Below are 25,843 nucleotides of genomic sequence, written 5' to 3'. Positions count from 1 at the left end.
CTGAATAATTGCAAGAAACACTGGGGCACAGAGGTTGTCTCTAATTGCCTGGTACCTCACCCTGGAATGATTTAGAAAAGGGGAAATACTGGTTTGGTGTGTGAGAGTTAGATAAGGAGACGGTTACAGCTATGTACTCAGATTGGTTGGTTTACATATGAAAGATGTGCTCCTAGGGAAGTTATTATCTTCAGAAATTAGCTAGCCCTCAAAAGGGCAATCTCTCCCCAGGTCATCAAATGCCAGAGCAACAAGAACATAGAAAATAAAAATACACACTTAATATAATAATTAGTATAATATAAAAGACAGTTAATTAGCATATCAAACAGTTAATATAATAATTAATTGAAATTAGCTTAGCTAGAACAAGAGAATTGGGTTTTTTTGTTGGGTTTTTTTTTTTTTTTTTGAGACGGAGTCTCACTCTGTTGCCCAGGCTGGAGTGCAGTGGCGCAATCTCGGCTCACCGCAACCAGCCTGGGTGATGGGAACGAAATTCTGTCTTAAAAAAAAAAAATTTTTTTTTAAAGGCCTAGAACTGAACAATAACAACAAACAATTTAAAAACGAGACCAGGTGTGGTGGCTCATGCCTGTAATCCCAGCACTTTGGGAGGTCAAGGCAGCAGATCACCTGAGGTCAGTAGTTTGAGACCAGCCTGGCCAACATGATGAAACCTTGTCTCTACTAAAACTACAAAAATTAGCTGGGCATGGTGGCAGGGGCCTGTAATCCCAGCTACTTGAGTGGCTGAGGCAGAAATGCTTGAACCTGGGAGGTGGAAGTTGCAGTGAGCTGAGACCACACCACTGCACTTTAGGCCTGGGCAACAAGAGTGAAACTCCGTCTCGAAAAATTAAAAAATAAAAATAAAAAATAAAAACGAAAAAAGTACTTCAGTAGGTATTTCTCCAAAGATGATATACAAATGACCAATAAGCATATGAAAAGATACCCAATGTCACTAATCATCAGGACAATGAAAATCAAAACAATGATATATCAGCTTTTATCTGTTAGGATGACCATTATAACAAAATAGAAAATAACAAGTGTTAACAAAAATACAGAAAAACTGGAACCATTGTGCACCGTTGATGAGTATATAAAATGATGTAGCAGCTATGAAAGGGTCCTCAAAACAATTAAAAACAGTATTACCATACGATCTAGCAATACCACTTCTGGATATATGCCCAAAAGAAAGTAGGATGAAAGTAGGATGCTGAAGAGATACTGGCACACCCATGTTCATTAGAGCAGTATTCACAATAGCCAAAATGCAAAAGCAACCTGTATGTCCATCTATGTACGAATACATAAAAAATGGTATACAAATATAATGGAATACAGGCACATGCTACGACATGAATGAATAAGGACACTGTACTAGTAAAACAGGTCAGTCACAATAATACAAATACTAAATGATTCCACTTATATTAGGTATCTAGAGTAGTCAAACTTTTAGAAATAGAAAGCAGAATGGTAGTCAAAAGCAGTAGCACAAGCTTGTCCAACCCAAGACCCATGGGTTATGTGCAGCCAAGGATGGCTTTGAATGTAGCCCAACACAAGCTTTCTTAGAACATTATGAGTTTTTTTGTGTGTGTTTTAAGTTCATCCACTATTGCTAGCATTACTGTATTTTATGTGTGGCCCAAAACAATTATTATTCTTCCAATGTGGCCCAGGGAAGCCAAGATTGGACATCCCTGTGCTAGGGGAAAGAGAAAAAGAGATGTTTAATGGGTACAGAGTATCAGTTCTGCCAGACGAAAAAGTTCTAAAGATCTCTTGCACGTGACTGTGCACAGTGGCTCACGCCTGTAATCCCATAACACTGGGAGGCTAAGTAAGGCAGGAGGATCACTTGAGCCCAGGAGTTTGAAACCAGCCTTGGCAACATATCTCTACAAAAATTGTTTATAAATTAGCCATGTGTGGTGTTGTGCACCACTAGTCCCAGCTACTTGGGAGGCTGAGGTGGGAGGACAAGGCTACATGGAGCCATGATCGCACCACAGCAGCCTAGGTAACAGAAAAAGACTGTCTCCAAAAAAAAAAATCTATTGCACAGCAAGATGTTTATACTTAACACTACTATACTGTATACGTAAAAATGATTAAGATAAATGTTATGTGCTTTTTACCACAATAAAAAAGGAATACCATATCAAACAGATTCACCTTGAAAATATTATGCTAAATGAAAAGAGTGAGACATAAGAGATCGTATGTCATTATGCTTTCATTTCTACGAAATGTCCTGAACAAATATACCCATACAGCAAGAGAGTGGACTGCTGGTTGTCAAGGACTAAGGTGGGAGAAGGGAAAGTGACTGCTAACAGGTATGGGTTTATTTTTAAAGTGATGAAAACATTTTGAAATTAACAGTGATGGCTGCACAACTGTAAATATACTAAAAAATTTTCAATTGTGCACTTTATTGTTATTATTATTATATATATATTTTTTGGAGACGGCGTCTCACTCTGTTGTATAGGCTGGAGTGCAGTGATGCCATCTTGGCTCACCACAACCTCCGCCTCCTGGGTTCGAGCAATTCTCCCGCCTCAGCCTCCCAAGTAGCTGGAATGACAGGTGGCCGCCACCATGCCCAGCTATTTTTTTGTGTTTTTAGTAGAGACGGGGTTTCACCATGTTGGCCAGGCTGGTCTCAAAATCCTGGCCTCAGGTGATCCGCTTGCCTCAGCATCCCAAAGTGCTGGGATTACAGGCATGAGCCACTGGGCCCAGCACAACTGTGCATTTCTAAATGGTGAATTTTGCTAGGCGCAGTGGCTCACGCCTGTAATCCCAACACTTTGGGAGGCCGGGTCGGGTGGATCACCTGAGCTCAGGAGTTGAAGACCAGCCTGGCCAACATGGTGAAACCCCGTCTCTACTAAAAATACAAAAATTAGCTGGGTGTCGTGGTGGATGCCTGTAATCCCAGCTACTCAGGAGGCTGAGGCAGGAGAATCGCTTGAACCTGGGAGGCGGAAGCTGCAGTGAGCCAAGATCATGCCACTGCACTCCAGCCTGGATAAAAAAGTGAGACTCTGCCTCAAAAAACAAAACAAAACCAAAAAAAGGTGAATTTTATGGTATGTGGATTATATCTCAATTAGCCTGTTATTAAAAAATAATAACATTACTTGGGAGGCTGAGGTGAGAGGACTGCTTGATACCAGTTCAACACTAGTCTAGGAAATATAGTGAGACGCCCATCTCTAATATATTTAATAATAATTTAAAATAATTTAAAAAATAAAAATAAAGAGAGAACATGGCCCAGTCAGGAAGCTGAAAGGCAATCAATATGTATGGATATAGAAAACAAACAGGAAAACAGAGTGGAAACAACAATTTAGCTCTACATGGTGGAACACTTTTAAAGCGTTTAACTCTATTTGGATTGCTTCATCATCATTATTGTTATTGCCAATGCTTTATTCTATTAATTAGTGTTTTGTTTGCTTTCCGTTAAGATGGTAAACATAAAATTTACCATTTTAACCATTTTATAAGCAGTTCAGCAGTTCAGTAATGTTAGGTACAGCCAGTGTTGCATGTCCAATCTCCAGATCTCTCTGCACATTACGAAACTAAAACCCTACACCCAATGAACAGCAACTCCCTGATGGAGCATTAGCCAGGCTTAAAAAGGAAATTCTAGCACATGCTGTAACATGAATAAACTTTGAAGACATTACACTAAGCAAAACAAATTAATCATAAAAGGACAAATTCTGTATGATTTCATCTAAGGTGGTCAAATTCTTAGTCTCTGATAACAACCATGTTACATTCACTATCAATGAATTTCACTACTTCGGGTACTTCATAAAATTGGAATCATATGGTATTTGTCCATGTTATTAGCATGTTAAAATTTCCTTCTTTTTTCAAGTTTGAATAATATTCCACTGTGTGGGGCCAGGAGTGGTGACTCACGCCTCTAATCCCAGCACTTTGGGAGGCTGAGGCGTTTGGATCACTTGAGGTCAGGAGTTTGAGACAAGCCTGTCCAACACGGTGAAACCCTGTCTCTACTAAAAATACAAAAAAAATTAGCTGGGTGTGGTGGTGCACTCCTGTAGTCCCAGCTACTCAGGAGGTTGAGGCAGGAGAATCGCTTGAACCCAGGAGGCGGAGGCTGCAGTGCGCCAAGATGATGCCACTACACTCCATTCTGGGTGACACAGCAAGACTCTGTCTTAAAAAAACTGGCCGGGCGCGGTGGCTCACGCCTATAATCCCAGCACTTTGGGAGGCCGAGGCAGGTGGATCATGAGGTCAAGAGTTCGAGACCAACCTGGCCAAGACAGTGAAACCCCATCTCTACTAAAAATACAAAAATTAGCAGGGCATGGTGGTGGGCACCTGTAATCCCAGCTATTCAGGAGGCTGAGGAAGGAGAATCACTTGAACTCAGGAGGCAGAGGTTGCAGTGAGCCGAGATCACATGACTGTACTCTAGCCTGGGTGACAGGGCAAAGACTCCGTCTCAAAAAAAATAATTGCACTGTATGTATATACCACAATTTGTTTATCCATTCACCTAATTATTTTAACTTAGGTTTTGGCTATTTTCCTCTTTTACCAATAGGTATCTTCTTTTTTTTTTTTTTTTTTTGGTAAGACAGAGTTTTGCTCTTCTTGCCCAAGCTGGAGTGCAGTGGTGCAATCTCAGCTCACTGCAACCTCCACCTCCCAGGTTCAAGCGATTCTCCTGCCTCAGCCTCCCGAGTAGCTAGGAATACAGATACCTGCCACCACTCCCGGTTAAATTTCGCCATGTTGGTCAGGCTGGTCTCAAACTCCTGACTCAGGTGATCCACCCGCCTTGGCCTCCCAGAGTGCTGGGATTACAGGCCTGAGCTACAGCGCCAGGCCTTGTTTTTTAAGACATGAGATTTCACTATGTTGCCCAGGTTGGAGTGCAATGGCTACACAAAGGCACAATTATCACATGCCACAGCCTCAAACTCCTGACCTCAAGTGATCCTCCCACCTCAGCCTCCAGAGGAGCTGGAATACAGGCACATATCACCATACCCGGATTTAACCACCTTATTAGTCCTTCTTTTTTTTTTTTTTTTTTTTTTTTGAGATGGAGTCTCCTTCTGTCACCCAGGCTGGAGTGCAGTGGCAAGATCTTGACTCACTGCAACCTCCGCATCCCAAGTTCAAGCGATTATCCTGCCTCAGCCTCCCAAGTAGCTGGGATTACAAATGGGTGCCAGCACACCCGGCTAATTTTTGGTATTTTTAGTAGAGATGGGGTTTCACCATTTTGGTCAGGCTGATCTCAAACCCCTGACCTCAAGTGATCCATCCACCTCGGCCTCCCAAACTGCTGGGATTACAGGCATGAGACACCAGGTCTGGCCCTTATTAGTCTAAGAACCACGTGACGTTGCTGAATATCTCACTAATGTATATTTTCTACATCATTAATTTTTGCTTTTATTATTTCCTTTTTGTTAGGTTTAATTTGGTGGTGTTTTTCTAATTTCTTGAGAAAGATGTTTGGACCACTGATTTCTAACCTTTCTCCTTTCCTAATATAAAGAAATAAATGTTCCTCTAGGCACAGCTTCTACTACATCTTTTGAAAGTTAATGTTGGCTGGGCACCATGGCTCACACCTGTAAACCCAGCACTTTGGGAGGCCAAGGTGGGCAGATCATGAGGTCAAGAGATAGAAACCATCCTGGCCAACATGGTGAAACGCCATCTCTACTAAAAATACAAATATTAGAGCTGGGCATGGTGGTGGGAGCCTATATTCCCAGCTGCTCAGGAGGCTGAGTCAGGAGAATCTCGAACCTGGGAGGTGGAGGTGGCAGTGAGCTGAGATCACACCACTGCTCTCCAGCCTGGGCGACAGACTCCATCTTCAAAACAAAACAAAAACAAATAAAAAGCTGGTTATTCTGTTTAAGTCTTTCAGGATATGACATAAAATCCATTTGGTATGATGTATGAGCATATCTGTTCACAACACAAAACTAACTTACCATCGTCTTGTGAGGAAGAATATGGGTAAATGTGGTGGGAAGCTTTTGACTTCTCATCCGTAAATGTACCCTGGAAAGCAAATGAACAAAAACCACAAAAATAAAGCACATGGCAATGAACTATGAGATCCAGATACAAATTCCATACAAATTCTAAAAGCATGGTTTTACTTATAGACTTTATTTAAAAAGACTTGCTTCTTTTTGATCAAATAAAAAAAGTGATCAACAACAATAAACCAAAAAATTGTCTACACAGTTTAGACTGCTGTATAGAAAAAGTAATTCGAGCACCTATTGGCTAGTTCTCTACAGATCTCTCTCTCTGGGTATCCATATCAGTAATATGGGTACTACTAATTATTTTTTTTCCTGAAATGGAGTCTTGCTCTGTCACCCAGGCTAGAGTGTGGCAGCACAATCTTGGCTCACTGCAACCTCCTCCGTCTCCTGGGTTCAAACGATTCTCCTGCCTCAGCCTCCCGAGTAGCTGGGATTACAGGCACCCGCCAGCATGCCTGGCTAATTTTTCTATTTTTAGTAGAGATGGGGTTTCACCATGTTGGTCAGGCTGGTCTTGAACTCCTGACCTTAGGTGAGCTGCTGCCTTGGCCTTCCAAAGTTCTGGGATTACAGGTGTGAGCCACTGTGTTCAGCCAGGTACTACTACTTCTTAAAATTACTTCCAAAGTCATCACAAATCATCATTACTTCAAGTGAATCAATGCCATTCCTGGCCTTGAGCCATAAGCTAGGACTATGTGCAAGCATAAAACAGATATATTGTCAAGTTCAGTTTCAGAGCACTGTAATAAAGCATTACAAAATTAGTTGCACAAATTTAGTTTCCTGATGCATATAAAAGTTACATTTATGGCCCGATGTGGTGGCTCATGTCTGTAATCCTAGCAATTTGGGAGCCAGGTGGATCATTTGAGGTCAGGAGTTCGAGACCAGCATGGCCAACACGGTGAAACCCCATCTCTATTAAAAATATAAAAATTGGCCGGGCGCGGTGGCTCACGCCTGTAATCCCAGCACTTTGGGAGGCCGAGGTGGGCGGATCACGAGGTCAGGAGATCGAGACCATCCTGGCTAACACAGTGAAACCCCGTCTCTACTAAAAATACAAAAAATTAGCCGGGCGAGATGGTGGGCGCCTGTAGTCCCAGCTACTCGGGAGGCTGAGGCAGGAGAATGGCGTGAACCCCGGGGGGCGGAGACTGCAGCGAGCCGAGATCGCGCCACTGCACTCCAGCCTGGGCGACAGCGAGACTCTGTCTCAAAAAAAAAAAAAAAAAAAATATATATATATATATATATATATAAATTAGCTGGGCGTGGTGGCACATGCCTGTAATCTCAGCTATTCCAGAGGCTGAGGCAGAAGAATCACTTGAGCCCAGGAGGCAGAGTTTGCAGTGAGCCAAGATGGCACCACTAGCTTGGGGGACAACGTAAGACTCCGTCTCAAAAAAAACAAAAAATAAAAAAAAAGTTACGTTTAGGCCAGGTGCAGCTGCTCACACCTGTAATCCCAGCACTTTGGAAGGCTGAGGTGAAAGGATCACTTGGGCCTAGGAGTTCAAGACTAGTCTGGGCAACACAGTGAGACCTTGTCTCAAATTAAAAAAGAAATTAGCCAGGCACTTTTGTGCCTGTAGTCCCAGCTACTCAGGAGGTGAGGTGGGAGGATCATTTGAGCCCAAATGTTCAAGGTTGCAGTGAACTGATTATGCCAGTGTACCTTAGCCTGGGCAATACACTGAGAGAGACCCTGTCTCTCAAAACAAAAATCAAAAGTTAAGTTTACACAGTTTTAGAAAACAGTGTACATACCTTAATTTAAAAACATCTTATTGCTAGAAAATGCTAACAATAACAGCCGGGCCCAGTGGCTCACGCCTGTAATCCCAGCACTTTGGGAGGTCAAGGCAGGTGGATCACCTGAGGTCAGAAGTTCGAGACCAGCCTAGCCAACATGGTGAAATGCGTGTCTACTAAAAATACAAAAAATTAGCCGGGTGTGGTGGCAGGCGCCTATAATCCCAGCTACTCAGGAGGCTGAGGCAGGAGAATCCCTTGAACCCCGGAGGCAGAGGTTGCAGCGAGCCAAGATCGCGCCATTGCACTCCAGCCTGGACAACAAGAGCAAAATGCCATCTCAAAAAAAAAAAAAAAATGCCAACAATCATCTGAGACTTAAGCAAATCAGTCTTTTTGCGGCTGGAGGATACTGCCTCAATGATGCTGGCAGCTGACTGATCAGGGTGGTGGTTGCTGAAGGTTAAGGTGGCTGTGGCAATTTCTTAAGATAAGTCAACGGTAAAGTTTGTCACATTGACTCCTTTCAGAAACTATTTCTCTGTAGCATGCGATGCTGACAGCATTTTACACACAGCAGAATTTCTTTCAAAACCCTGCTGCTTGCTTTATCAACTAAATTTATGTAATATTTAAAATCCTTTGTTCTCATTTCAACAATGTTAACAGCAACTGTGCCAGGAGTAGATTCCATGTCAAGAAAGCACTTTGTTCATCCATAAGAAACAACTGTTGCATCTGTTCAAGTTTTGTCATGAGATCGTGGCAATTCAGTCACACGGCTTCACTTCAAATTCTAGTTCCGGCTTCATTTCAAATTCTAGTTCTCTTATTTGAACCACGTCTGTAGTTATTTCCTCTACTAAAGTCTTTACCCCTCAAAGTCAACTATGAGGATCAGAATCCACGTCTTCCAAGCTTCTGTTACTGTTGACACTTCGACCTCTGATGAATCGCATGTGTTCCTACTGGCATCTAGAATGATGAATCTGTTCCAGAAGATTTTCAATTTACTTTGCCCAGATCCATCATAAGAACCACTAACTATAGCAACTCTATCTTTACAAAATGTATTTCTTGGCCGGGCACGGTGGCTCATGCCTGTAATCCCAGCACTTTGGGAGGCCGAGGTGGGTGGATCACGAGGTCAGGAGATCAAGACCATCCTGGCTAATACAGTGAAACCCCGTCTCTACTAAACACACAAAAAATTAGCCGGACGTGGTGGTGGGCGTCTATAGTCCCAGCTACTCAGGAGGCTGAGGCAGGAGAATGGAGTGAACCTGGGAGGCGGAGCTTGCAGTGAGCCGAGATCGCGCCACTGCACTCCAGCCTGGGCGACACAGCAAGACTCCGTCTCAAAAAAAAAAAACAAAAAACAAAATGTACTTCTTAAATAACAAGACTTGAAAGTCGAAATACTCCTTAAAACATGGCTGCAGAATGGAAGTTGTGTTACTATGCATGGAAATAATATTAATTTCCTTGTACATCTGCAACAGAGGCTTTGGTGACTAGGTGACTGTCAATGAGCAGTAATATTTCAAAAGAAATTGTTTTTCCTGAGCAGAGGTCTCTACAGTGGGCTTAAAGTATTCAGTAAACCATACTGTAAACAGATGTGCTGTCATCTAGGCTTTACTGTTTTGTTATGGAGCACAGGCAAAGTAGATATAGGATAATCTGTAGGGCCTTACTATTGTCAGAATGGCAAACGACCATTGGCTTCAACTTACAGTCACCAACTGCATTAAGCCCCAAAATAGCCTGGCTGAAGCTTTTAAGCCAGGCATTGACTTCTCTAACTATGACAGTCCTAAATAGCATCTTATTTTAATAGAAGACTATTTCATTTACATTGAATATCTGCTGTTTGGTGTAGCCAGCTTCACCACTTATCTTTACTAAATCTTCTGGATAACTTGCTGCAGCTTCTACATTAGCACTTGTTGCTTCAACTTGCGTTTTTATGTTCTGAAAACGGCTTCTTTCCTTAAACCTCATTGGGTAACCTCTGCTGGCTTCAAACGTTCCTCCGCAGCTTCCTCACCTCTCTCAGCCTTCACAGAATCGAAGAGTTAGGCCTTTGTTCTGGATTAGAATTTAGCTTAAGGAAATGTTGGGCTGTTTTGATCTCCTAACCAGACCACTGAAACTTTCTCAGTATCAGCAATAAGCATGTTTTGCATCCTATCATTTGCATGTTCACTACAGTCCCACTTTTAATTTCCCTCAAAAACTTTTCCTTTGCACTAAAAACCTGGCTGCTTGGCTTAAGAAGCCAAGTTCTCAGCTTATCTTGGCTTTTGTCATGCCTTCCTCACTGAACGAAATCACTACTAGCTTTTGATTTAAAGTGAGAGATAAACAACTCTTCCTTTGACTTGACCAGCTAGAGGCCATTATAGGGTTATTAATTGGCCTAATTTTAATACTTGTGGGTCTCAGGGAATAGGCAGGCTAGACAAGAGGTAGAGAGATAGAGAAGTGGCCAGTCAGTGGAGAAGTCAGAACATATACATTTATCAGTTAACTTCACCATCTTCTATGGGTGTTGTGCTAAACCAAAGCAATTAAAATAATATCAAATAGCGCCTATCACAGATCACTATAACACGTATACTACTACTAAAAAAGTAAGTCAGGTGCGGTGGCTCACACCTGTAATCCCAGCACTTTGGGAGGCCGAGGGGGGTGGATCACGAGGTCAGGAGTTCAAGACCAGCCTGGCCAACACGGTGAAACCCCCTCTACTAAAAATACAAAAATTAGCCGGACATGGTGGTGGGTGCCTGTAATCCCAGCTACTCAGGAGGCTGAGGCAGAGAACTGCTTAAACCCGGGAGGTGGAGGATGCAGTGAGCCGAGATCACACCACTGGGCTCCAGCCTGGGTGACAGAGAAAGACTTCATCTCAAAAAAAAAAACAAATGAACAAGCAAAAAACTAAAAAAGTTTGAAATACTGTGAGAATTACCAAAATGTGATACACAGACATAATGTAAGCACGTGCTGTTGGGAAAATGGCACCAACAGACTTGCTTGACACAGTTTCCACAAACCTTCCATTTAAAAAAAGGAGCAGGGCAGTGGGCGGGGGGGTGCTGCAGGGCGGGTTCTGTGGCCCACAAGTGCAATCCCAGCACTTTGGGAGGCCGAGGCGGCAGGGGGAATCTCTTGAGGCCAGGAGCTTGAGACCAGCCTAGGCAAGACCCTGTCTCTTCAAAAATAAAAAAAAAATAGCCAGGTGCAGTGGAGCACACCTGTTGTTAAAAAAAGAACAAGAAGGCCGGGCAAGGTGGCTCATGACTATAATCTCAGCACTTCGGGCAGATCACAAAGTCAGGAATTTGAGACCAGCCTTTCCAATATGGTAAAACCCCGTCTCTGCTAAAAAATACAAAAATTAGCAGTGCAAGGGCCGGGTGCAGTGGCTCGTGCCTGTAATCCCAGCACTTTGGGAGGCTGAGGCAGGCGGATCACGAGGTCAAGACTAAAAATACAAAAAAATTAGCCAGGCGTGGTGGCGGGCGCCTGTAGTCCCAGCTACTCGGGAGGCTGAGGCAGGAGAATGGCGTGAACCCAGGAGGTGGAGCTTGCAGTGAGCCGAGATCACGCCACTGCACTCTAGCCTGGGCGACAGAGCGAGACCCTGTCTCCAAAAAAAAAAAAAAAGTGTGTGTATATATTTATGTGTGTGTGTGTGTATATACACACATATATATAAACATATGTGCGTGTATATACATATATACACATGTTTGTATATATATGTGTATATATACATACATATATAACAGCTAAATATTCAGCATAAACTGTAGGCAATATATAAAATATTTCCAGTATGACCCGGTAGCAAAAAGAGTAGGTAATTTCAGCTTCAAGGCAAGAAACAGCAGGTTAATTTGTTCTACTTCTGCCCTGGTAACATTCCACATATACTTTAAACTGCATTTGACAGTCAATCCAATAAAAAGATATTCCAAAAGAGAGAGGTTTAAGGGATCTGTTCAAAGCCATAATACTAGTGAAAAAAGGGAACTAGACTTCAGATTGCCCAATATGATAAAGTAATTATATCACCTTACACTTAGAGATGTCATACATAAGAGGAACAATGTACTCTATAATTGTACACAGTATTAGAAACATTAACTTTCAGAACATGCAAGATATTTTACTAAATGATAAAACATAATTCAATTGGTAATTTCTTTTGCAGCAGGAAAAAAAGACATTTCATGAGGCTCCTCAACCAATTCTAAGGATCCATAAAACTCAGTCACACAAAGAATGTTTCAGAAAATTATCTTCTACATAAGTCTCCTCAGCTAGCTTACTATGTGATGGGCTTAATTACAGTTTAGTCACGTGTAATCATAAACTTACATGTAGTAAATACCCAAAGTCTCAGCCTAAAATGAAGTCAGAAGAAGGCGGCTAAGATGTCAGAAGACAGTACTAGTACACGTGTATCAAGACAAAGTAAGCTTGAGGGGGCAGAATTTTTCTGAGATGGAGTCTCACTCTGTCACCAGGAGTACAGTGGCGCCATCTCAGCTCACTGCAACCTCCGCTTCCTGGGTTCAAGTGATTCTCCTGACTCAGCCTCCCCAGTAGCTGGGACTACAGTGGCGTGCCACCATGCCCAGCTAATTTTGTATTTTTAGTAGAGACGGGGTTTCACCATGTTGGCCAGGATGGTCTCCATCTCTTGACCTCGTGATCCGCCTGCTTTGGCCTCTCAAAGTGCTGGGATTACAGGCATGAGCCACCACGCCCAGCCTTCAACTGTTTTTTTAAAATCATATATGTAACAGAATACATAAAATGGGGGGTTAGTGGAGACGGGATTACTTGAAAGTAATATTTCATTCCTTCTTACCAACAATTATGTTACCAACTCTATTTGCCTTTATAATCTCTGTGATATAGAGTTCTGTGATACAGAATACATTGGTTTCCTTAGGTCTATGTAAGCACACTTTACAATAAGACTAATGACTCCATACCAATGACTTTATTAAGTCATTGACTTTTATTTTTAAGTCACTGACATTTATTAAGTCAATGACTTCATCTAGGCTAAAAGCTAAAGATGAGTGGAGAGAAAAAAACACTGGTACTTTAAGAACTCAAAAAGAGGCCAGGGGCCAGGCGCAGTGGCTCACACTTGTAATCCCAGCACTTTGGGAGGCCGAGGCGGGCGGATCACGAGGTGAGGAGATCGAGATCACGGTGAAACTCCGTCTCTACTAAAAATACAAAAAAATCAGCCGGGCGTGGTGGTGGGCGCCTGTAGTCCCAGCTACTCGGAGAGGCTGAGGCAGGAGAATGGCGTGAACCCGGGAGGCGGAGCTTGCAGTGAGCCAAGACTGCGCCACTGCACTCCATCCTGGGCGACAGAGCGAGACTCCGTCTCAAGAAAAAAAAAAGAGGCCAGGTATGCTGACTCACACCTATAATCAATCCTAATACTTTGGGAGGGCGAGGCTGGAGGATGTCTTGAAGCCAGGAATTCAAGATCAGTCTGGGAACATAGTGAGAAACCATCGTGGCCAGGCACAGTGGCTCATGCCTGTAATCCCAGCACTTTGGGAGGCTGAGGTGGGGAGATCACTTGAGGTCAGAAGTTCAAGACCAGGCTCACCAACATGGCAAAAACCCACCTCTACGAAAAATCTAATTAGCCGGGTGTGGTGGCACACACCTGTAGTCCCAGCAATTTCGGAGGCTGAGGCATGAGAATCGCTTGAACCTCAGAGGCAGAGGATGCAATGAACCGGGATCGCACCACTGCACTCCAGCCTGGGAGACAGCGCAAGACTCTCTCAACAACAACAAAAAAACTGGAAGATCTCTTGAGCCCAGGAGTCCAAAACTACAGTGTGCAAGGATGCTAGGATAGTGCCACTGCACTCCAGCCTGGGCAACAAAGTGACACCTCATCTCTAAGAAAAAAAAAAAAAAAAAAAAAAAAAACTCAAGAAAAAAATTTCTTTTGATGCAAATATATCAAGAAATCCAAAACATCACTATGGCTGACATTTATTAGAGGCTTACAACTACAAAATGAAGTGATCGTGTGTATTATCTGAAGTGATTGTGTCTATTACCTGATGTCGTTTGATGATATCTTTCAATTTGTTAGCCAACTTCAGATCAATGTCTGGAGTGAGGTAGATGTTGGGTCTGGTCAAACAATTGTTCTGAGGATGAAAAGAACAGACTTTCAAATTCTCTTAGTTTTGAAATAATATCACATTATTTATGCAATATACAAACCACCCCAAGATAAACTTTTCTGCCACAAAAAATATCGAGAAGCATGACCTAAAGAAATTCAGCAACTTTTTCATTAAGATACCATACCAGATTGTGAGATTAATCTTCCTCCCCAATTTTACCCAAATTTACTTTAATGGTCTAATGTAGTGTTTTTAGCTACGGAAGGGGATTACAGTTAATCGGAAAAATAGCAATGGCAAGTGGCTCACGCCTGTAATCCCAACACTTTGGGAGGCCAAGATGGGCGGATCATGAGGTCAGGAGATCGAGACCATCCTGGCTAACACGGTGAAATCCTGTCTCCATTAAAAATACAAAAAAATCAGCCAGGCGTGGTGGTGGGCGCCTGTAGTCCCAGCTACTCGGGAGGCTGAGGCAGGAGAATGACATGAACCCGGGAGGTGGAGCTTGCAGTGAGCCGAGATCACGCCACTGAACTCCAGCCTGGGTGACAGAGCGAGATTCCATCTCAAAAAATAAATATATAAAATAAAATAAAATAAAATAAAATAAAATAAAATAAAATAAATAAATAAAAATAGCAATGGCAAAACATGTATGTTAACTCCCCAAATCATGAAGAAAACTCTCACCTAACAAACAAAACATATCCAATTGTTTCCCTAGCTAAGAATCTGCGGGACAAACAACTTTCACATATTAAGTTAACAATAATATCTAACTGAATTTTCACAGCTACCTCTCCCCAGGGAGGTTAATTTAGTGATCACCATAAATTATCAAACAATAAACATATTAGGAAACACAAATAAGGACATTAAGCATTCTCTTTTCCAGGTTATAATACATTTAAAGAAATAATACGTATATTTATGGTACAACCATGGAACAAATCCAAAGAAAATATTCAATCAAGTGAACAGTAGGATGGAAGAGTGCTTATACTAAATAAAATGAAGGCAGGCCGGACTCTGTGGTTCATGCCTGTGATCCCAGAACTTTGAGAGGCCAAGCAAGCAAATCGCTTGAATACATGAATTCGAGACCAGCCTGGCCAACATGGCAAAACCCCATTTCTACAAAAGATACAAAAAATTAGCCAGGTGTGATGGCGTGTGCCTATAGTCCCAGCTACAGGGGAGGCTGAGGTGGGAGGATCACTTGAGCCCGAGAGTTCAAAGCTGCAGTGAGCCTAGCTCTGACTGCACCACTGCACTCCAGCCTGGGTGAGTGAGACCCTGTCTCAAAGAAAATAAAAATAAAATAATAAAATAAAGACAACTCAAACAATACATTAGGTAAAATTAATGAAGAAAATTATCATAAATTATTTCACCATAAATTTTAATACTCTTAAAGACAAGATTAATCATAGCTCTAATCCCCAAACACCCATAAAAATAATAAAACAATACCCTTCAGAATATTTTCTTCCTTTGTTCTTTTGGCAATCCAATAAAGCCAATCTGTTTCTTTGTTTGTTTTTTTGTTTTTGAGACGGAGTCTCGCTCCGTTGCCCAGGCTGGAGTGCAGGGGCGCAATCTCGGCTCACTACAAGCTCCGCCTCCCAGGTTCACACCATTCTCTTGCCTCAGCCACCTGAGTAGCTGGGACTACAGGTGCCCACCACCACGCGCGGCTTTTTTTTTTTTTTTTTAGTAGAGACGGGGTTTCACCATGTTAGCCAGGATGGTCTCGATCTCCTGACCTCGTGATCTGCCTGCCTTGGCCTCCCAAAGTGCTGGGATTACAGGCGTGAGCCACCGCGCCTGGCCAGCCAATCTTAAAACTGAAAATATATTAAAGGCAAACTTTTTAAATAACCTAAGTTTCCAAGTTACCTGCACCAATGTTTTTTCAATGTTCATAAACATTTCCACATTACGATCCATTCGAGATGGGTTCTGTAGGTCAAACCTCCGCCTAAAAAAAAAGAAAAACCCTAGTTAATTTGTCTCCCAGCTTAAATACAAATGAAAACTTGGTTTTAGAATTCGATGCAAATGAGTTAGAAAGATTTGGAAATTAAAATAACTCTACAAAACGTGTGAGATATTCTCTCAGTAACATAAGAATATATAGTATCAATACCTTTATAAAAGAGATATTAAGATCCACCTCAGTGAAAATGAAGTATCAATTCCAGGATGTATCTATCTAATTTTCCTTAAATCTAAGACATCTTAACATCTTATAGAAAAGTAGTCCACAGATCCAGGCTGGGTGCAGTGGCTGACGCCTGTAATCCCAGCACTTTGGGAGGCCGAGGTGGGCAAATCAAGAGGTCAGGAGTTCAAGACCAGCCTGGCCAACATGGTGAAACCCCATCTCTACTAAAAATACAAAAATCAGCTGGGCATGGTGGTGCACACCTGTAATCCCAGCTACTCGGGAGGCTGAGGCAGGAGAATCGCTTGAACCCAAGAGGCGGAGGTTGCAGTGAGCCGGGATCACGCCACTGCACCATAGCCTGGTGACAGAGCAAGACTCCCTCTCAAAAAAAAAAAAAAAAAAAAATCATTTGTTGAAATTCAGCAGTATCTGTGTTCTCTTAAAGGAAAGAAAGCATCTTGGGTATTTAATTCTGATACAGCTGTAAGACTTGTGATTTAAACAGACAAGGTTTCTCCAAATAAAATTTTTAACTGGCCACAGTAGCAGTCAAGAGCAGAGATTATCCCTTAATCTGAAATCACTTGATAGCTGGGGGTATCCCAAACTCGCAAGTATGAATAACAAGTACTGTTTTCCTAAATGTGGTAAAATTGATCTACTTACCTTTACTTGAAACTCTTCTCCAATGGCTCTTTACATTAAGTTCCCAAGCATGTCACCTCCATTTGGTTAAATCTTTACAAAGTCTAATGCCTGTTTCTCCTTACTTTTTATTCAATACCTACTTTGTTTTTGCTGTTTTAGTTCTTTTAACACTAACATCCAGGAGAGGAGTAGAACTTAGTGACTGAAAGTAAGGATTGTGGAAAACTACATTAGTCTTGAGTAATTTGTTAACCCAAGGATCGACTGCTTCATAAATATAATACCCTATTGTGGGTTTTTGTGAAGGTTAAATGAGGTATATATTAGAACAGTGCTTAAGTTTAATATAAAGTAACTGATCAATAAATGTTAGCTATAGTTATAATTTTTGTTTTTTGAGGCAGAGTCTCACTGTGTCACCCAGGCTGGAATGCTCTGGTGCAGTAAGAGCTCCCTGTAACCTTGAACTCCTGGGCTCAGGATACTCCCACCTCAACCTCAGCCTTGAGTAGCTGGGTCCATAGGCACCAGCCATCACACTCAGGTAACTGTTTTTTATTTTTATTTTTGTAAAGCCAAAGGTCTCACTATGTTGGTCCAGACTGGCCTCAAATTCCTGAGCTCAAGCAATCCTCCCACCTCAGCCTCCCAAAGCGCTGACATTACAGGGGTGAGCCAACACGCCTGGCCCAGTTATGATTTTCTTAATCATGCTGGGCGTGATGGCTCACGCTTGTGATCCCAGCACTTTGGGAGGCCGAGGCAGGAGGATCACGAGGTCAGGAGATCGAGACCATGGTGAAACCCCGTCTCTACTAAAAATACAAAAAATTAGCCGGGCATGGTGGCGGGCGCCTGTAGTCCCAGCTACTCGGAGAGGCTGAGGCAGGAGAATGGCGTGAACCCAGGAGGCGGAGCTTGCAGTGAGCCAAAATTGCGCCACTGCACTCCAGCCTGGGCGACAGAGCAAGACTCCGTCTCAAAAAAAAAAAAATTTTTTTTCTTTATCATTACCAGGTACTACCTAGCATTAGGCAGTCTGAGTCCAGAGCTCATACTCTTAAATCACGTGTCATGCTATTTTATTCTGGAGATGCTCCCCACACTTCCAATCTTTCTTTTTAAACTCTATAGCCTTTCCAAGATGTTACTACCCGTTCAATGGGCCTGACACTCACTTCCAGAACCAGTCCCCAAGTCACTTGCTCTATAAAGCTAAGCCTATCTTCTTTCATGTTGTCGTTGTTTTAAATGGCATCCCACTCTATTGCCCAGGCTGGAGTGCAGTGGCGTGAACTCGATTCACCACAACCACTGCTTCCTGGATTCAAGCGATTCTCCTGCCTCAGCCTCCTGATTAGCTGGGATTACAGGTGTGCTCCACGACACCCAGTTATTTAATAAGTAGAAACACGGTTTCACCATGTTGGCCAGGCTGGACTCAAACTCCTGACCTCATGTGATTGCACGCCTCAGTCTCTCAAAGAGCTGGGATTACAGATTACAGATGTGAGCCACCACGCCCGGCCATCTTTTTTTTTTTTTTAAAGACAGACTCTCGCCCTGTCGTCCAGACTGGAGTGCAATGGGGCGATCTTAGCTCACTGCAACCTCCGCCTTCTGAATTCAAGCAATTCTCCTGCCTCAGCCTCCCGAGTAGCTGGGATTACAGGCGCGCACCACCACGCCCAGCTAATCTTTTGTATCTTTAGTAGAGATGGGGTTTCACCATATTGGCCAGGCTGATCTCGAACTCCTGACCTCGAGATCTGCCCACCTCGGCCTCCCAAAGCACTGGGATTACAGGTGTGAGCCACTGCGCCTGGCCCACATCCGGCTAATTTTTGTATTTTTAGTAGAAATGGAGTTTCACCATGTGGGCCAGGTGGGTCTCAAACTCCTGACCTCATGATCCACCCACCTCGGCCTCCCAAAGCGCTGGGATTATAGGCATGAGCCAGTGCGCCGGCCTTTCATGTTCTTAATACATCCTGTGCACAATGCTGATACAGCCCCATCAAAGACCTATCTTGTTAGTGAGACATCTCATTAGATACCTTGAGGACAATGGCCAGGTTTTTAAAACTTTTCCTTTACAGCCCTACTGGCTAGAAGAATGTGTAGCTTTATAGAGCAAACTATAAACTGCACTCTAGCCTGGGCAACAGAGTGAGACTCTGACTCAAAAAAAAAACAAAAAAAAAAAAAAACAAACTACAATCTAATTTTCAAAATTAGAATACTGTGACTTTGTAAAGTTGTAATGAAATGACTCTAGGCAGTGAACATCAATGTCTGCCCATTACACACATAAACAACCAGATATTATATACCTCCAGATAGAAGAATAAAACATTATCTATGATTATTATTGTTGCCAAAAAAAGATAAGGAACCAAATCAGACTAAGCCTCTACCACCAGTTTACAAGAAATTTAGAAGACCATGTTAAATGATAAACTGGAGGCATATAAGCAAAATCTAATAAAACATGGGCAATCCTACGACACAACTGTTTCAGTAGAGCAGGAGGTAGTTGTGAGGAAAAGAGATGGAAGAGATAGAAAACTTTATCTTTTTCGAAGAGAGTTAGTCACATTAACCAAAGGCAATGTCTGCACTGCACCTTGTTTGAATATTAATTCAAATAAGATATAAAAATCATTTATGAGATAAGGGAAATTTGAACACTCAACGATTTAATATTAAAAATTATTGTTAATTTTCATATCTGTAATAATGGTAGTGTTATGATACTTTCTAAAATCCTATTTTAGAAATAAATACATGGCAAAATATCTAAATTTGACCCTTAAACAACATAGGCTGGAAATGAGCAGGTCTACTCATATGTGGATTTTCTTCTACCTCTACCACCCAAGAAAGCAAGAACAGCCTTTCTCTTTCCTCCTACTCCTCCAACTACTCAACGTGAAGACAAGGATGAAGATCTTTATGATACACTTCCATTTAATGAATAACAAATATATTTTCCTTTCCTTATTCTTCAATTCTTCACCCCTCATTCTTCATACTTGTATACCTGTTTTCAGAGCTCTAATTGCCTCCAGGATATCTATTTATTTTATTATTATTTTTAAAAATACAGATGGGGTCTTGCTATGTTGCCCAGGTTAGTCTTGAACTCCTGGACTTAAGTGATTCTTCTGCCTCAGCCTCCCAAAGTGCTGGGATTACAGGTGTGAGCTACTACACCTGGCCCCACTAGGATGTTTGCCACCCTTTTGGGGTACGGCATACTGGACCATCCTGTGCGGATGGTCTCCAGGGTATCATAGCTTGCTGTCATCGTACAAAGCTCCTTATTTGAGGTCAGCTTTTGTCACTTCCCCACAAAACTGTTTGGCTCTATTGTTGTCTTGCCTTTGGCTCAGTGCATTTTTGTTTTTCCTTTTAGAAGTTTGCTTCTGATGCCCTTTTACAGGCATGAGCCACCACACCGGCCTAATGATTATAGTTCTAATTTGCATTCCTCTTTTGGGTTGAAGCTTGAACATCTTTCTGTATTATTTGAAAGCAAAACTTAATATAAACATTCTCGAGATAGGGTTCCAGCCTGCTGGGTGACAGAGTAAGACTCCGTCTCAAAAAAGAAAAAAAAAAAAAAAAAAAACATGTAACAATCTCTTTAGAACTGTAGGAAAAAATAGGCTGGGCGTGGTGGCTCACGCTTGTAATCCCAGCACTTTGGGAGGCTGAGGCAGGCGGATCACGAGGTCAGGAGATCGAGACCACGGTGAAATCCCATCTCTACTAAAAATACAAAAAATTAGCCCGTGGTGGCGGGCGCCTGTAGTCCCAGCTACTCGGAGAGGCTGAGGCAGGAGAATGGCGTGAACCCGGGAGGCGGAGCTTGCAGTGAGCCAAGATTGCGCCACTGCACTCCAGCCTGGGCGACAGAGCGAGACTCCGTCTCAAAAAAAAAAAAAAAAAAGAACTGTAGGAAAAAATAACGTCCTAATCTCTGGGCATGTGAGCACTAACAGTCAATTCTCTACTACTTAATTGAAATTGAACTTGGTATTTAATCTCTCCTTTGGGAGATCCGTTTGGATTTCCATGAATAGGTCAAACTTGTTATCCTTCAGTTACATATAACTATACTTCAACTCTATACAAAGTTTTATCCGTCAGGAGAAAAACCATAAATAAGACACTCACTGATTTTGCCTATTTAGAAACATACAGAAAGATCAAACTTAACATTTCAATTCTGTAATCTCTCTTTTTGTTTTTGACACAGAGTCTCTGTCACCCAGGCTGGAGTGCAGTGGTGCGATCTTGGTTCACTGCAGCCTCTACATCCTGGGCTCAAGTGATCCTCCCACCTCAGCCTCCCGAGTAGCTGGGACTATAGGCATGCGCCACCACACCCAGCTAATTTTCCTATTTTTTGTAGAGGCTGAGTTTTCCCACATTGCCTGGGCTGGGTTCAAACTACTGGGCTCAAGCAATCCGCCGACCTCAGCCTCCCAAAGTGCTGGGATTACAGGCAGGAGCTACCACAGCTGGCCAATTCTGTAATATTAATCTGTACAGTCTCTTCACAAATACGCTAGTAATTACCACGTATTCCCATTCAACCTCATATGCATGACATTAGAGCTTCATGTCATTAGAGACTAAAACAAAGACTACTAAAAAGTCAGTAAGAAAGCAGAACCACAATGAAATAAGAAGAAAATAGTGCTTGCCATAATAACAAAACCAGCAAACTTTGGACCTGAAGCTAGAAATGCAACCTAGACTGTGAGGTTCAATTAAAGAACACAGTCAAAGTTCTGAGAGGCAGGTTAGGCATGGGGCAAGTCGGGGCATGGTCAGAATGACAGGTCAGTATTCAGATACCAAACAGAGTGGGGAGTTACTAAAATATGCACTCACTTCAAGTGTGTAAGGCACAAGAGATGAGAGAAGGTGCACACTGAAACTGGATACATAACTATACCTGAAAGGAAATAATTCTGGCACAATCTGCACAAAAGACTTGGAAAAATCCTCATTCCTGACAATGCTAACCCTATCCTTTACGTCTTTTTTAGTCCCACTTTTAATTTTAAGAAAACTGTATTACATATTTTTTTTTTTTTTTTTTTTTGAGACAAGCCACCACACCCGGCCTGTATTACACATATCTTTCTAAACTACTGCAAGTGATTTCAGATAAAAATATTTCACTGTGGCCAGGCACGGTGACTCATGCCTGTAATCCAGCACTTTGGGAGGCCGAGTCTGGCGGATCACCTGAGGTCAGGAGTTCCAGACCAGCCTGGCCAACATGGAGAAACCTGGTCTCTACTAAAAATACAAAAATTAGCCATGTGTGGTGGCAGGCGCCTGTAATCCCAGCTACTCAGGAGGGTGAGGCAAGAGAATCGCCTGAACCTGGGAGGTAGAGATTGCAGTGAGCCGAGATTACACCACTGCCCTCCAGCCTGGGTGACAGAGCGAGACTCTGTTTAAAAAAAAAAAAAAAGAAATATTTCATTTTGCAGAAACTACAAACACAAAGCAAGTTCCACAATAGGTGACCTACGAAAAATCATATCACTTTGGTATTCTATCCTCAAGTGTCCAGGTTAGGACTTGTGACAGAAGCTGAACAAGAACCAAGGACAGAAAAGAGTTCCAACTGGGAACCCAGAGTCAACAGCAGGGTACAAACCATCTCTATGAGTACAGAGACATGCCATTGGTCCTAGATCAGGGAATACCATCGTGAGAGGTCCAACATCAGAGCTAGACACAGAACTGGAAAACAGAGAGCTACCTCTGATAACAAAAACAAAAAAGTCTCATGCTCTTTTAGTCAGTATCTTTTTTTTTTGGAGACAGCCCAGGCAGGAATGCAGTGGCGCAATCTCAGCTCACTGCAACCTTCGTCTCCCGGGTTCAAGCAACTCTCCTGTCTCAGCCTCCTGAGTACCTGGGATTACAAGTGCCCGCCACCAAGTCTGGCTAATTTTCTTTGTATTTTTAGTAGAGACGGGGTTTCGCCATGATGGCCAGTCTGGACTCGAACTCCTGACCTCAGGTGATCCAAATCAGTATCTATTAAACACCATCCATATATAAAAAGTTTCAGTAAATACACATGTAAGTTTATATCTCCTACTATTTACTATATAAATAATTTATTTAATTACACACTTGTCCTTATTGTTGATCTAAATATTTATTTATTTATTTTTTTTTTTTGAGACGGAGTCTCGCTCTGTCGCCCAGACTGGAGTGCAGTGGCGCAGTCTCGGCTCACTGCAAGCTCCACCTCCCGGGTTCATGCCATTCTCCTGCCTCAGCCTCTCCGAGTAGCTGGGACTACAGGCGCCCACCACCACGCCCGGCTAATTTTTTGTATTTTTAGTAGAGACGGGGTTTCACCGTGGTCTCGATCTCCTGGCCTCGTGATCCGCCCGCCTCGGCCTCCCAAAGTGCTGGGATTACAAGCGTGAGCCACCGCGCCCGGCCTGATCTAAATATTTATTTGCACTTCCCAGCCATAATGTATTGGGTTAGCTTAACTTTTAAAGTAAAATATATAAATTACATGTGTATTCTCCTGGAAAGATGCTAAGGTTATAAACTGTGCACAGCTAACTCAACTGAAAATACCAAACAATTTCAGGACAATATACTCCACTCCCCCAACCCTACCCTGTGAAGTATGTCTCTGACAACCCCACAGCTCAGGACATCACTAGTCCCAGTAACTGATGGAAACTCCAGAGTTCAAGAGAAAAAAAAGAAACAGTACCGAGAGAGACAGCTAGAAAAGAGGAAAAGACTGAAGGGAGCAAAATGGCAGGAACACCTGCAGGGATTTTCACTGACCTAGGCAAAGATCTGTATTTCTCCTTTTATCCCTGTCCTGAGGATAGCAAAATGGAATACTCTTGAAGACCTAGATAACTTGATCTCTTAAAACTGCTATCTGGCCAGGCACGGTGGCTCACACCTGTAATCCTAGCACCTTGGAAGGCCAAGGCAGGTGGATCACCTGAGGTCAGGAGTTCGAGACCAGCCTGGCCAACATGGTGAAACCCCATCTCTACCAAAAATGCAAAAATTAGCTGGGCGTGTGGTGGCAGGTGCCTGTAATCCCAGTTACTCAGGAGGCTGAGGCAGGAGAATCACTCGAAGGTTGCAGTGAGCTGAGATCGTGCCACTTCACTCCAGCCTGGGCGAAAAAGCGCAAGTCTCAAAAAAACAAAACAAACAAACAAAAATACTATCTATCCACTTCAAATATAATGTATGAGTTCATTATACACACTTACACATTTCATGGCAAGCCTACCTTCCAATTTGCTAACAATGTACACCTGTTACTATAAAAATCAAATAGAAGAAATCACTTGCCTAGGCCGGGCGCGGTGGCTCACACCTGTAATCCCAGCACTTTGGGAGGCCCAGGCGGGCGGATCATGAGGTCAGGAGATCGAGATCATCCTGGCTAACCCGTCTCTACCAAAAATACAAAAAATTAGCCGGGGGCAGCTGCAGGCACCAGTAGTCCCAGCTACTCCGGAGGCTGAGCCCAGAGAATGGCCTGAACCCGGGAGTCGGAGCTTGCAGTGAGCGGAGATCATGCCACTGCACTCCAGCCTGGGCAACAGAGCAAGCCTCCATCTCAAAAAAAAAAAAAAAACAGAAATCACTTGCCTAATACGTGGTTGTGGCTGGGTGCGGTGGCTCACGCCTGTAATCTCAACACTTTGGGAGGCTGAGGTGGGTGGAGTGCTTGAGACCAGGAGTTTGAGACCAGCCTGACCAACATGACAAAACTCTATTTCTACTAAAAATAGAAAAATTAGCCAGGCATGGTGGTGCACGCCTATAGGCCCAGCTACTCAGGAGGCTGGGGCATGAGAATTGCTTGAATCTGAGGCGGAGGATGCAGTGACCTGAGACTGCACCACTGCACTTCTAGCCTTGCCAACAGCCTTGGTTAGTCCTATTTTTAAGACCCTGTCTCAGAAATAAATACATAAATACGTGGTTGCTTGATATTTTTCTTGGATGTAGGAACAAGGTAAATTAGGGCTCTTGGTAAAACACATTAATCATAATGTGCTTACAGGATTTCCTAACACAAGGAAACAGGACTTAAAAGTAAATAACAAGATCAAAACATGCAAACAAATACAAAAACTTACCATCCCTGTTCATTTTTATACTTGTAAGCAGCCCCAAGAATGTGACATAAGGTGCCTCCAGCTTTGAAATCCATGAAACACTTTGCCTAAAAATGATACAAATTACACATGAGAAAAATAAAGCTTCTGACAAAATTACTCATGTCTGAATTCTAAGTTTTATAACTTCAAAGATATAAACAAATACTAATTAAACAACCTCCTTAAACATCTTCTTGAATAAACTGAGGAATCAATACATTTTTCTAAAAGTAGATTAGGCTGGGCATGGTGGCTCATGCCTGTAATCCCAACACTCTGGGAGCGTAAGGCAGGAGGATCACTTGAGCCCAGGAGTTCAAGACCAGTCTGGGCAACATAGGGAGATCCAGTCTCGAGAAAAAAATTTAAAAATTAGCTGTGCACTGTAGCTAATCCTATCCAGGAGGCTGAGGTGGGAGGATCACTTCAGCCTGAGAGGTTGAGCCTGCAGTGAGCCCTGATCACCCTACTGCACTCTAGCCTGGATGACAGAGTGAGATGCTGTCTCAAGAAAAATGAAATGAAATAAAATAAACTGAATTGAAACTACTTTCTTGTAGCCAGTACAGTGGTTCACACCTATAGTCGCAGCTACTTGGGAGGCTGAGATGAAAGAATCACTTGAGCACAGGAATTCAAAACCAGCCTGGACAATACAGCAAGACCCCATGCTCCTCCCCAAAAGAATTCCTTTTAAATTCCATAAACATATTATAATTTCAGTGAATAGTTTGTCAAAAGAAAGATTTTAAAAAGCTAAATCTAGGCCAGGAG

General features: G+C 42.6%; 1 protein-coding gene across 7 annotated transcripts in view; it reads right to left on the bottom strand.

Moving 5' to 3' along the window:
* The window catches only part of SMARCC1 (SWI/SNF related, matrix associated, actin dependent regulator of chromatin subfamily c member 1), a 203,014-nt gene that overhangs the window by 138,313 nt on the left and 38,858 nt on the right, over window positions 1-25,843 (bottom strand). For all 7 annotated transcript variants that reach the window (XM_032161732.2, XM_032161733.2, XM_058442199.1 and 4 more), the window contains 4 exons: window positions 25,049-25,134; window positions 15,953-16,034; window positions 13,979-14,071; window positions 6,036-6,105 (listed from right to left, as the gene is read on the bottom strand). In XM_032161732.2, coding sequence (XP_032017623.1) covers window positions 6,036-6,105; window positions 13,979-14,071; window positions 15,953-16,034; window positions 25,049-25,134 — 331 coding nt within the window. The remainder of the gene's footprint in view (window positions 1-6,035; window positions 6,106-13,978; window positions 14,072-15,952; window positions 16,035-25,048; window positions 25,135-25,843) is intronic.

This window comes from Hylobates moloch, unplaced genomic scaffold (genome assembly GCF_009828535.3).
Source record: "Hylobates moloch isolate HMO894 unplaced genomic scaffold, HMol_V3 SCAFFOLD_8, whole genome shotgun sequence".
Lineage (NCBI taxonomy): Eukaryota > Metazoa > Chordata > Mammalia > Primates > Hylobatidae > Hylobates > Hylobates moloch.
This window is presented reverse-complemented; position numbering and strand designations above follow the sequence as displayed.